Source organism: Carassius carassius, chromosome 20 (genome assembly GCF_963082965.1).
Source record: "Carassius carassius chromosome 20, fCarCar2.1, whole genome shotgun sequence".
NCBI lineage: Eukaryota > Metazoa > Chordata > Actinopteri > Cypriniformes > Cyprinidae > Carassius > Carassius carassius.
In genome coordinates, this window is record NC_081774.1 from 17,318,846 (window position 1) to 17,332,907 (window position 14,062).

General features: G+C 37.1%; 1 protein-coding gene across 3 annotated transcripts in view; it reads right to left on the bottom strand.

The window, feature by feature from the left end:
* Window positions 1-954: 954 nt before the first annotated feature.
* Window positions 955-14,062, bottom strand: part of pik3r2 (phosphoinositide-3-kinase, regulatory subunit 2 (beta)) — a 39,822-nt gene continuing 26,714 nt past the window's right edge. For 2 of the 3 annotated variants that reach the window (XM_059501935.1, XM_059501936.1), the window contains exons 8-17: window positions 11,948-11,974; window positions 8,192-8,270; window positions 7,994-8,092; window positions 7,652-7,832; window positions 6,532-6,657; window positions 6,302-6,444; window positions 6,003-6,179; window positions 5,258-5,329; window positions 3,199-3,375; window positions 955-1,416 (exon numbers count right to left, since the gene is read on the bottom strand). In XM_059501935.1, coding sequence (XP_059357918.1) covers window positions 1,227-1,416; window positions 3,199-3,375; window positions 5,258-5,329; window positions 6,003-6,179; window positions 6,302-6,444; window positions 6,532-6,657; window positions 7,652-7,832; window positions 7,994-8,092; window positions 8,192-8,270; window positions 11,948-11,974 — 1,271 coding nt within the window. In that variant the 3' untranslated portion in view covers window positions 955-1,226. Of the gene's footprint in view, window positions 1,417-3,198; window positions 3,376-5,257; window positions 5,330-6,002; window positions 6,180-6,301; window positions 6,445-6,531; window positions 6,658-7,651; window positions 7,833-7,993; window positions 8,093-8,191; window positions 8,292-11,947; window positions 11,975-14,062 lie in introns of all 3 variants that reach the window. The other variant, XM_059501937.1, reaches the window with a different exon arrangement.

The window sequence follows — 14,062 nt, forward strand, 5'->3', positions numbered from 1 at the left end:
AAGCATTTTATATAGTTTAGCATTTGCTTAACTTTGTTGTAGGGCTCAAGGAGTATATATCAAGGCAGAAGGCACTTTAAACCAATTCCTCTCCAAGTACGTCTAATTTAAGTACAGTTTCTTAGTCAGCAAACATAAAATTGCTATCTGGTTCTTGCTTGATAAAAGCATTTGATCACTCACTAAAAATATATGTTTTTCATCCAGCTGACTGTATGATGTACATGTACAACAGTGTATCATCTGATTATATGAGTCAAGCTGAAGTCACAGGATGGTGTACAGTTACAAAACGCCCAACAAACATTAGGACTCATTTCCTATTACAAACATAACATATTCCACCTGATAATCTCCTCGAAAATCTATAATCATATCCCGGTTTATATCACAAATGGGTTTTCCATTCCATTTTTGTGCCTGTTGAATAACCTGCTTTGCCTTTTTAAACCTTTCGAAGCGAGTGGAAGCTCCTGGGAGCTTTGTTGCTTTGGGATCACCTTTGTTCTGCTCTGGATCTTAACAGTTCACTATAGCTATGCATCATTCTCACGTTACGAGTCGAAAATAAAGCACCAGGAAGCACCAATACCAGCCCACAGAAACCATTACGATGCCAGACTTCCAAATCTGTGGTGGACCATCTCAAAGAAAAGCACACGATTGTTGATGGCTATTTATTCTGACCATGACGACTAGCTTTAAAGAGGCAGAACAGAAGCTACATCAATCAGTATCCCTCGACCACGTCTTATATATATATATAAAAAGGTTTGTTTCACATCTTCTATAGGACAGCTCACATAAAGAGGAATCTATATGGTTGGCAGAAGCGAGCTACCAAACAAATACACAGTGACATAACAGCTAAAAGATTGATTATCAACAGCTGCAACTTTCGGTTAATTCCTCATCTCGTGTCCTCAACGAAAATATCCAGGACTACACCACCAATCACATGACACTTTCCTCTCTTTAAGTTCCTCTCTTGTGTTGGGACAACAAATACAGAGTAGCTGTGATCTCACTGTAATTACTGCAGCTGACTATGATTGATACGGAACGCTATGGGCTTACGAAAAAAGCCGTACGTTTACTTACGATAATATACTGTGCTTATCTGTTCTCTACGATAAACAAAAGTTCGCTGTTAGTATAGTTTGCTCCGTATAATGCGTTTAATCATGCTTTATATGTGTGTCCTGGGTCGTCTCATGTGGTGGTGCTCATCTAGGCTGCTGTGCGAGGACCGGGTAGGCCAGGGTTACATTCAGTGAGTCGTTGTGCTGGACCAGAGAGGTGTGTTTGTAGTGCAGGACCAAGTCTTTCAAGGAACCATAAAGGTTGTAGGGCTCAGCAAATCCAAAACCAGTGGCCGTCTTGTAAACCACACAATGTTTGATCTCTCCATCCACACTGTTGAAAAAAATAAATAAATGTTTCAAGCGACAGTGAGATACTAAGGAAGTGAAGGCCACAGCTTGAGAAGAGAACTTTGAAGGATCTGACTATTCTAGTTTCAGTTCCTCTTAGCACCTCTGGTTCCTTAATGACTAATGAGTCTTTCAGTATTTCTAATTCTATTTCAATAAATCAAAATTAATACTTTCCAAGACCTGCACAGATCAAATAAATACTGTATGTCTGTATAGAACAAACCGATACAATCACAAATTGGTTTGTAAAAATCAGTTTGCACTAATATATCAATATACATTAGAGGTTGATCAATATTGAATTTTGCTGATAAGGAGTTTAAAGTATAAAAAGGCAATTAAAAACTAGTAACTGAAACTAGTGAATGTGTTAAATCATATTTTTAGGCTTTGCTTCCTTCCAGATGCCAGATAGAGTTTACTGTGTAACCAAAAATATCCTGACAAAAGATTTGAAGCTTTGAATTATAAACAACCCCAAAATGCAATGGGACTCTTATTTTAGAATGTATATTTACTGCTTATGACTGTTTACTAGCTGCTCATTTAAAAAGATGAGGGAAATAAAATATGCGCTCCTTCAACCATCTACAATATATTATAATATAAACATTATGAAGTAAACTTTGTAACAATTCATCGGGATAAGAAATCACTTGGCGTAAATGAGTGGTATTAAGTAATTGTGAACTGTTCTGAAAGCGTCAGCCTGTAGAGCGCACATTCTGACTTTGATTGAATTCAATAAATATGAGAGCTACACATTTCTAAGTTTTTTTGAAGTTGATTGATCAAATAAAAGACAGTGATTCCTGTTTTTCCATCCCCAAATTTAGCCTCTTAAAACGAGAGTTATTTTACCATTTAAGGTATTTTGTACGTTTTATGGCCTTCAATTTGTTCAAACGTACTTTTTTAAAGGACACAGGGTGGAACTGTGAAATACATTTAAAGTGCATTTAATCTAATAACATTAAACAATCACAAAAATCACAAACTGGTCCACTAGTCTTTTTTTGGGAGTCAGACTACTGGTAGTCTCAGCCTCAGATGTCATGCCCACGGACCGTTGGCTAAATGTCTGATGCATATGGGACACAAAAGTGGAAACACTTCAGGAATGTCCAAGTCGTCATCGGATTGGTTGAATTCTACAGGATTTCCGTGAGATGTGTGTATCGCGTTCTTTAACGTTCCACTTGGAAACAAAGATACTGTGGCGCCAAACCCTTTCACGAAAGAAGACAGACGTAATGTTTACAACTGTGATGATGAGCGCTTATCAGGTTCAACTAGATGCTGGATTTTCTAAAGTATGTGAAATATTTAAAGTTGGCGGCATAGAATCTTTCAAATATGTCCAAGAGTTTTACACACAGGTCGGTTATTATGGCGACATTTCCACGCCTCGAAACGTGACGATTGGTTGTTTGACATGTCGGTCAAACGGCCTAATGCGCGGGCCTTGGCTGCCATGAATTCCAGACCTTTAGACGTCAGTCTGAAAGTCTGGCTACATGAGACTAGACCACTGGATACTGGATGTATGGTTTCTGAATCACTAAAAGGAACCGATTAAATCGAATAATTTGTTTTGTTATGAGACTGCACTGGTCACGCTGAATGTTCTGTGCACTAGATTCTAGATTCGGTGTTGCTATTGAATTATCAATGCCATTCAATTACATTATTTTTTTAAAAGTAACTTGTTTTGAATAAGAAGCAAACTAGAGCTGCATAGGGAAGTGCTTCAGTAACTCACACTACAGAGCAGGCGAAGGAGCCCTTCTGGGTCTGGCTCTCTCTGATGAGGAAGGTGCCGTCTCGTTTGCCTCTCAGGAGATCCTCCGCCTGTGTGCGCTTGATGTCCCCAACGTACCAGGTGCACTCGGTGTGATGTGCTTGATCATCATCATCATCATCCAACAGAGAATAGAAGCTGAAAGTTCATAAATGGAATGAGAACTTTATCTATATTTGATGTCAAAAATATGATTTTGTTTTATTAATGCAATTAATGTGCATTGTGCAATAAGATATATTAATACATTAGTATATTTTTGTTTTAAAAACATCCACTATAACATATCTATAATAAAGCAATAAGCCCCAAGAAGCGGTGGTTTACACAATAAATTTAAACTTTGTTTTGTGGTAAAACCTTGTAACAACAGAAAAAAACAACAGTTTAAGAGCCTTCGGAATAAAACTTGTGATTTTAAAAGAAGACAGTAATGCCGCGTTCCAGGCAACCCGTAACCCGTGTTTTTCCAACCTTCTACCCGTGAAACTGCACTGGAACAGCAGTCAAACCCGTGACTTCACACCCGTGAACTCGTACTAGATAGATGTACTCCGAGTTACGAACTCTGACGTCACATAGCCTGCGAAACAACAATGGCAGCCTCTACGGATTATATTGCCTATGGATGCAGTGTTTACGCAAGTGGTGCACGTTAAAAAAACGATTTTAGGACAATATAACATTGCAATAAAATTAATAATCTAGCTACAATTGCTTGCGCTCAGGAAGTTTGGCGTGACTTGCCTGGAACGCTATAAAGTCGTGAGTCGTGGTTTGAAATCGTGACTTACGGGCTCAAAAACCTGCCTGGAACGCAGCATAAGTCCATGTTCAAAATGTAATGTTGAGTAAAGTTCATGATGAAGTCTGCGTTAGGATATTTAAATAAATGTCCAGATAGTTCAGAGGGTATCCCAAAATCAGAAATCTACCGATATATCATTTTACCAATATTGTACCAGATATTTAAGCACTTTACCATAATCGGGTATCAGTTTTGTAATAACAGTTTCACAGATAAATGCCTCCATCTGCTGGGTGTTTTGAGAATTGTGCTGAGTCTGAGGGGAGACGAGACAACAACAACGGCGTGCAAGTACTTGATTTGCTGTAGTTAGTAAACTTTATTTAACATAACAGCCAGTTATGCACATATTAGATGCATTACACAAATGCCTGATATGTAGTTTATGCAGCTTGATTCCGTGAGTTGGTCCCTTATTTCTTAGAGCCATGTTAAATAATCCATCAAGTGCTTTAAAACATCCTAAATTGTATTAACATTTAATAAATAACCATTGTTTTGCAAATAAACATCTAAATAAATAAAATAATAAAATATCACCACGAGTGATTGCATTAGCTAAACCGCACTGTTAGCAGGAATTTCATAATCTAGAAGGACAAAAACATTAATAATTTGGATATAACATTCTAGTTGAGAAATGCAATAAAATACAATGTTTTGTTTGCTATATTCCAGAGAATATTATTCAGTGAGTTAACATCATCCAGTGAATTATTCTTGACTCTGTAGCTATTAAACAGCTTATTAACCTACGAAAACGGTAGTTAAAAATGAAGTGGATAAGACTCCTGTCCTTTATTTTCTCCATTTGAAAACATTAGACATTCTACATTTATTTTTGCTTATTGTTAATATTAGTGTTGTTTCTGTTGATGCTTTTTTATAAATAAAATGTTTTTTATTAGTGTAATATAAAGATTAAATTTAACATGAAGGACTAATTTTCAACACTCAAAAAAAAAAGAAAGAAAAGAAGATGACTGAAGAGAGGAAAAACCAAAGTGAAGTATGTTCTTACTTCACTTAGTCATTTATTTACTTTATAACAGCAAATAAATATCGGTTCCACATATCAGTTATCGGGCACATAAACATTCAAATAATTGGAATCGGTTATAAAAAAAATCACTATCAGTCGATCACTACCCAAAAGGCTTCAACTAATTCATGATGCTTATGGTATCTCAAGTCAGGATGCACAGAACTTACTCCTCTGATTCATTCTTTATACCCAGCCAGTCGTTGATCTTCCTTTGTTTGGTGCCTTTCTGAGTCAGCCATCTGCAAAGACAATATCAGTGCTGTTAACATCAGCAGTGGTAACCTGTGAATAAATAACCTCCTGAGTCCTGAGTTTCCTGCAACGCTTTGCTGAATCTACAGGATCACAACAAAAGTAATTCTATTGTGAACTTTCAGTAATGCCTGTATACTGCAAAACAATGTCATGACAATATGTTTTTATAGAGCTTTGTCTTTAGTGGCTTCACTTAACTGTGAGAAAACTTGACTAGCATAGTCCAATTCACAAACAAGTAACTCGTACGAGCCAGGTCTTTTAATAAATCATTCAAACAAATGTACATACATTCCAAGTTATAATCAGTCTGATGAATCTATACTTCCGGTCAGAAATAGGTTTTTTTTTTCAAAATAAATGTTGTTCTCATTCATCAAAAAATCCTTAAATGCATCATGGTTTCTACAAAAAATATTAAGCAGCACAACTGTTTTCAATGTTGATAATAATAAATGTTTCTTGTGCACCAAATTGGCATACTAGAATGATTTCTAAAGGATCAAGTGACACTGAAGACTGGATTAATGGCCACTACAGGAATAAATGACATTGTAAAATACATAAAAAAAAAAAAACATTAATAAAAAAAAAAAAATACATTATAAATTGAATTGGTAACTAATTGAAATATATATTTATGGGAGGTGTTCTTACACAAGGTATTGGTCCCGTAGCTTCCTCAACTGTATGAGGTCTGGTTTCAAGCTGTTCATCCTCTTGTCTATCTCTCGATTGTCTGTAGCTTGTTCCTTCAATTCCAGCTCCAGCTTCCTCTTGCTGTCATGAATCTCTGCCACTCTGGATTTCAGCTTCTCAGAATTGCTCTGAATTCTGAATAGACAGTAAAAAAAGTTTCCCACTTATATATAATCCAAAACATGACTCAAATTCAAATTAACACCAAGCATCTGTATCATTATAGGACTCTGATGTGTAATGAAAAACAACAGTACCTCTCAATCTCCTTGTCGTTGCCTTCTCTGCGAAACTTCTCAATGCTTTCTCTGCTGAAGCGCTCCTGGGTCTCGCATTGCTCCTCAAAGATCTTGATGGTCTCGTTAAAGGCCTCTATGGCTGTTCGTTTCATCTGGAGCTCCTGAGAGAGATCGTACAGAACATCTCTATTAGGGACTCTGTTAATTAGATCCCATTGCAATTGAAGAAGAGATGAAAAGCAGCCTACCTGTGATGTGCGTGTGTATTCTTCATACAGTACATCATATTCACGACTCTTCTCCTGATACTGCTCGTGATAAACCTTCAGCTGCTCTCCTACCGCCTCGATGCTGTCTTCTTTCACCACCTGATCCTGCAGACCACAAAAAGGGGTGTTCACAAGCATTATCACCTCAAAATTATTATTATTATTTTTTTAAGTTGTTTTGAGATGAGCAAAACTGTATATATGTTAAACTGATTATTGATATGCACATGCCTGGCGAAGTCAAGCTGAAGTCGTTACTTTTTGGGGGTACGCAAAAATTATCCTCTAAGCTTCATAATATCATGGTTAAATAACTGATGTCACATGGACTATTTTAATGTCTTTACTACCTTTCTGGGCGTTGAAAGTGTCAGTTGTGTTGCTGTCTATACAGGGTCAGAAAGCTCTCGGATTTCATCAAAACAAATCTTAATAGGTTTGGAACGACATAAGGGTGAGTATTTAAAGACACAATGAACTATCCCTTTAAGACATTTTTTTTAAAGTTTGTGCATTTACTGTGCTTTTTGGACATTGAAAGTCGATAGTTATTTGTTGATGTTTACTCTGATTTACTCAGTTCACTAAAAAGAGCTGGTTCAAAAGAAAGATTTGTTTGGGAAGGCAATTAATTACACGTAATTATGCTGTAATGTTTAGTTTCTTACACAGACCGACCATTTCACGTCGTAAGACCACAATACGTATATCATCAGGAGCCACAAGTAATAATCTGAAATGTTTTTTTTTTACTTAACTTTGACTTTATTTATTTATATATATATATATATATATATATATATATATATATATATATATATATATATATATATATATATATATATATATATATATATATATACCCCTTTAAGGGGAATTTACATTAGAGACATCACTGGGTTCAAAAATAGCTATGTAAAGGTAAAGAGAATGGATGCAGAGGTCATTTGAGAGACATTTGGTGACTTTGTTAGTTTGTTTGTTTTTTGGACATAAAAAGCTCATGAGGGTGAAAGCAGTATTTCTTTTTTTAATGAACTACCATTTCAGGGAAAAGACATCATCAGTTTGAGCATTGTGAAGAGTGGAGACATCGCACCTGCTGATATTTAGACACGGGTACGAGCAGGCGAGTGTCCAGCTTGGCGTTGTACTGGGCCAGTGACTCATGCCGGTAGTGGTTGATGAGTTCCACCACAGAGAGAAAAGTGAGAGGCTCCGAGAAGCCATACTTCCCCCCACGGTGAAAAACCTTGATCAGTTTGTTATTGCCTCCTTTCCTGGAATAAACATCACAAGGCTTTGATCATGTCTTGTCTCTGTTAGAAATTCCTCTTGGTAATGGTGCATATCAAGCGAATGATACACCAGCACACCTACAGAAAGTGTTCATCTCATATTAGACATGACAAGAACCAGTGTTTGGTCTGAGGGAGCTCACCTGAGGGTCAAGGTATACTCTCCCTGCACTTTGCTTGATGCATCCCGCAACAGGAACGTACCATCAGGAGTGTCTCTCATCTTCTCATTCACCTCCTCTCTAAAACCACGGGCATCAAACAGAGATTCATCATATAAAGAAATGTGTGATTATCTTGATTACAGCCGTATAGGTTATTATTATGTGTCAGTGATTTACCTTGAAATGTCCCCCCAGTACCATTCAGCTTCACTCAGTAAGCTGCTGTTTCCATTGGTCACAGATGAGGCCATGGCTTTGGGCGGTTTAGGAGGGAGAGCTGGATAAACAAGGCAAATAAGATACAAATATTTACGATTAAAATAAATAAAATTTTTTTTATTCCCACATGACTGGGGCCAACATTTGCTTGAACCACATTTTGAAAAAGGACTGAAACGATTCCTCGAGTAACTCGATTACAAAAAATGATCGAGTCAAATTCCTCTGCCTCGAAGCCTCTTTTAATTTATTTTAAATCTCACGTCAGGTTCTTTCGCAATGATTTTTTAATGTGACAACGTGTTTACGTCACCCACAAAGCGGAAGGAGACACAAGCGCTGCGTCCGAAATCGCCATAGGAAATCTCATACTGCAAGGAGTCAGCAGTGTTTTGATTTGAGGGCGCGGGCAAACGTAAAGAGAATGTCGTGGCGTGTGTCCATTGCAAGATAGAGCTGGCATACCACAACTATGGCCCTGTGATTTCCGCGATGCAGTAAACGCGGAGGGAATCGCGGAATCCAGTCATAAAAACGGATTTTACAGTTTAACGTGGAATGGCACGGACTTTGCCAAATTTTGAATGAATTAATCAAAAATAGGTCATTGCACTTGCATCAAATCACGATATGGACTAATATCTGTAAATATTAAGCCGGGACAGTCTATTTAAATATGAATCCTGCATGTTCTGTGTGTCTGTATTAATGATTGGAGCAGAAGCGCGTCTTCCTTTATCACACACACTGAAGCACGCGTGACGCTCGCGGTATTTTCAGCATCTGCTGTCTCACTAAATTAGGACGTGAACACATGAACAACATCTCCAGAACTGCTCTGACAGTCACTTCATGAGCATTTGACCGTTTGATTTGAGTAAAACTAGCGTCATATCACATACACAGAACTGTAAAGGTACGTCAACCCGTAAAAATAAGTCCGATTTAAAGACAAGTATTTGCCAGATATGTATTACTATTGTTCAGCAGAATGTACATAGCCTACTTAAAAAAAAAAAAATTAAACATTTTTTTAAGGTTTCATCACACAACATTTCTTCCATGTTTGATTTTTAATAGTAAATCCCATTTGTTTACCAAATAGTTAAGTTTGCTTAATTTTCAATAATTAAAAGATAAATTAAATGAATGTTTTATGTGTTTAATGTTTAATGTGCATCTCAGAAAAAGCTTTATTTAAAACCCCAACTGAATGGCACTTAAATGCACTTAATTCATCTGTAAACTTTGTCATTGTTCACAGTACAAGTACAGACAGAGAAACAATGAGTAATAATTAAATGTTTATTTTTGATGTATGCATAGCATTCTATGCATTTAAATAATATATATATTTATTTTTTCTAAAAACGGAAAGTGCGCCTTATAATCCGGATTGCCTTTTATATGGATCAAGGCGCTCTGTCAAAATGTTGACATTCCCTTTAGCACAGCTCCATTTAGTGGATTCATAATGCAAACCCAGTCAAACGGTTGACTGCAGTATCTTCTATTCTATGCGCTTTATAATCCGGTGCGCCCTATATATGAAAACAGTTCTAAAATAGGCCATTCATTGAAGGTTTGCCTTACAGTGCGGAAAATACGGTAAGCAAAAACACATTTTATCCGATTACTCGATTAATCGATGGAATTTTTGGTAGAATACTCGATTACTAAAATATTCAATAGCTACAGCCCTATTTTGAAACATCGTCAACATGGAAACGTTATTAAGGTTATATTACAGGCACAGTCTCTGGGGCCACCTGTCTTTCTCAAGGGTGTAATGGTGATCGCTCAGGGATCAGCCCTGCAACCTTTCGGTTGCTAGCCTAGATATTAAATAACGACATGACTTTAAGTTTACACTACAGGGAAGATTTTTTTTTACTGCAATTGTTTAAGGGATCAAAAGGATTGTGTAATAGAAATACAACTGTAAAGGTCCTTTCACACTGGACGCGATTTTAACGCGCGAATAATTCGCGCGATGGTTTTATTTTTTGATCAGCTGTTTGTGTAATGAGTGCTTTCACACCGAACGCGAATGTGCTGAGGCGAAAAAACGACTTTTATTTTTTTCGCTTCGATGTCGATTTTTTTTTACTTTTGAGGCGACAAAAAGGCTTCAGCCAATCACATACAAGGAAACAAAGGTGACGTCACAGCAAAAATGACGGATCTTCTGATTACTTGTGTGTGTGTTCTGTGGGCTGATGTTTTTAAGAGGACAGCTCACCTTAAGCAGACTGCCAGACGCTGCTCCGGATCAATTGGTTCCCTGAAGTTTGTGGTTTGTCTCGTAAGATGCGGTGCCACTATCTGAAGGAGCTCCTTGAATTGTCCCACAGACATCCGAAAGTAAGTGCGGAACCGGCCATGATAAATTTTAGCTCCTGTACAAGATTGGCATACTCCCCTTCAGACTCTCTGTTCTTTAGGACTGGGTGCACCCAAAACCTTCTTTTCTGTCTTTTAAAGAAAATGAAAAGCTCGTCTTCACTGGATGATGATGTTGAAGTGTCCATTTTCTCAACTGTCAGCGCGAAAGTTTTGGAATGTTGAAGCTCTCTGAACGTCACAGAGATCGCAAATTCGCGTCGCGGCTGATGTGAATGGTTTTGACGCGAACTATTCGCACGCGAACTATTCGCTTTTTCGTTTCGCTTTTTCGTTACGCATCCGGTGTGAAAGGGCCTTAATACTCAACAAGGCTGTGTTTATCATATTTATTAACAGTAACAGTGTGATATACTATTTACTAACAGTTTAATATGTTTTAAAATGTGTTAAATGCACTTTCAGCATCATTACTCCAGTGTCCGATAATCCTTCAGAAATCATTTGAATTTGCTGATTTGTTTCTCAAGAAACATTTAACATTTCTGTGCAGGTATTTTATGTTTACGATTATTTGAAGCATTATATATCTTTTGGAATATTATAAATGTTTTGTAACATTATATTTGATCACTTTTGATTAACTTAGTGAAGCATAATAGCTGAATACAAGTATTAAGTACTTAAAGTCTTACAAACCCCCCAGTTTTCACTGAGAGTATACACACATCAACATAAAATTGTAGAGCTGAATATTCTGGGTTTTTCCATCTTATACACTGAATCTTCAGCAGGTTGACGATTATCACTATAATTTAATACATTCCTTACAGGTAACAAATAGGCATGTTTAGTGTAAATACACTGATAATGAAAGCAGGACGTACTGCAAAATCAATAAATGTTTAAAATAGGCAGCTACATAAAGTAGGAAAGATGGAAATAAAATTGTTTTTTGAAGTGCAACAAAAGCTGTTTCATGACCACAGTTGCTTTTAACGTCGACAAACAATATTTACTCTGAAAAGTATTATACAAGGGGCTTCCGGTATGCGACGGAACAAGATGGACGTGTGAAACGAGAGCTCCGCAACGTTCAGACCACAGTGCAATCTATGTAACTCCTAACATGGAGAATAACCCCCAAAATAATGTATGGCGATTAAATGTGGGCCTTCTTGACAACCAATCAGTAGTTGGATCTGTCAAACAGGACATTAAAACATTTATAGAAGAAAATGACAATGGGGAGGTGGATCCATCAATATTATGGGACTCGCTAAAAGCTGTCTTACGAGGAAAACGAATAGCCAAGGCAACAAACATTAAGAAAACTAGGACTGAAGTATATAAAAGTCACAGATGAGGCCATGGCTTTGGGCGGTTTAGGAGGGAGAGCTGGATAAACAAGGCAAATAAGATACAAATATTTACGATTAAAATAAATAAATTTTTTTTTATTCCCACATGACTGGGGCCAACATTTGCTTGAACCACATTTTGAAAAAGGACTGAAACGATTCCTCGAGTAACTCGATTACAAAAAATGATCGAGTCAAATTCCTCTGCCTCGAAGCCTCTTTTAATTTATTTTAAATCTCACGTCAGGTTCTTTCGCAATGATTTTTTAATGTGACAACGTGTTTACGTCACCCACAAAGCGGAAGGAGACACAAGCGCTGCGTCCGAAATCGCCATAGGAAATCTCATACTGCAAGGAGTCAGCAGTGTTTTGATTTGAGGGCGCGGGCAAACGTAAAGAGAATGTCGTGGCGTGTGTCCATTGCAAGATAGAGCTGGCATACCACAACTATGGCCCTGTGATTTCCGCGATGCAGTAAACGCGGAGGGAATCGCGGAATCCAGTCATAAAAACGGATTTTACAGTTTAACGTGGAATGGCACGGACTTTGCCAAATTTTGAATGAATTAATCAAAAATAGGTCATTGCACTTGCATCAAATCACGATATGGACTAATATCTGTAAATATTAAGCCGGGACAGTCTATTTAAATATGAATCCTGCATGTTCTGTGTGTCTGTATTAATGATTGGAGCAGAAGCGCGTCTTCCTTTATCACACACACTGAAGCACGCGTGACGCTCGCGGTATTTTCAGCATCTGCTGTCTCACTAAATTAGGACGTGAACACATGAACAACATCTCCAGAACTGCTCTGACAGTCACTTCATGAGCATTTGACCGTTTGATTTGAGTAAAACTAGCGTCATATCACATACACAGAACTGTAAAGGTACGTCAACCCGTAAAAATAAGTCCGATTTAAAGACAAGTATTTGCCAGATATGTATTACTATTGTTCAGCAGAATGTACATAGCCTACTTAAAAAAAAAAAAAATTAAACATTTTTTTAAGGTTTCATCACACAACATTTCTTCCATGTTTGATTTTTAATAGTAAATCCCATTTGTTTACCAAATAGTTAAGTTTGCTTAATTTTCAATAATTAAAAGATAAATTAAATGAATGTTTTATGTGTTTAATGTTTAATGTGCATCTCAGAAAAAGCTTTATTTAAAACCCCAACTGAATGGCACTTAAATGCACTTAATTCATCTGTAAACTTTGTCATTGTTCACAGTACAAGTACAGACAGAGAAACAATGATTAATAATTAAATGTTTATTTTTGATGTATGCATAGCATTCTATGCATTTAAATAATATATATATTTATTTTTTCTAAAAACGGAAAGTGCGCCTTATAATCCGGATTGCCTTTTATATGGATCAAGGCGCTCTGTCAAAATGTTGACATTCCCTTTAGCACAGCTCCATTTAGTGGATTCATAACGCAAACCCAGTCAAACGGTTGACTGCAGTATCTTCTATTCTATGCGCTTTATAATCCGGTGCGCCCTATATATGAAAACAGTTCTAAAATAGGCCATTCATTGAAGGTTTGCCTTACAGTGCGGAAAATACGGTAAGCAAAAACACATTTTATCCGATTACTCGATTAATCGATGGAATTTTTGGTAGAATACTCGATTACTAAAATATTCAATAGCTACAGCCCTATTTTGAAACATCGTCAACATGGAAACGTTATTAAGGTTATATTACAGGCACAGTCTCTGGGGCCACCTGTCTTTCTCAAGGGTGTAATGGTGATCGCTCAGGGATCAGCCCTGCAACCTTTCGGTTGCTAGCCTAGATATTAAATAACGACATGACTTTAAGTTTACACTACAGGGAAGATTTTTTTTTACTGCAATTGTTTAAGGGATCAAAAGGATTGTGTAATAGAAATACAACTGTAAAGGTCCTTTCACACTGGACGCGATTTTAACGCGCGAATAATTCGCGCGATGGTTTTATTTTTTGATCAGCTGTTTGTGTAATGAGTGCTTTCACACCGAACGCGAATGTGCTGAGGCGAAAAAACGACTTTTATTTTTTTCGCTTCGATGTCGATTTTTTTTTACTTTTGAGGCGACAAAAAGGCTTCAGCCAATCACAT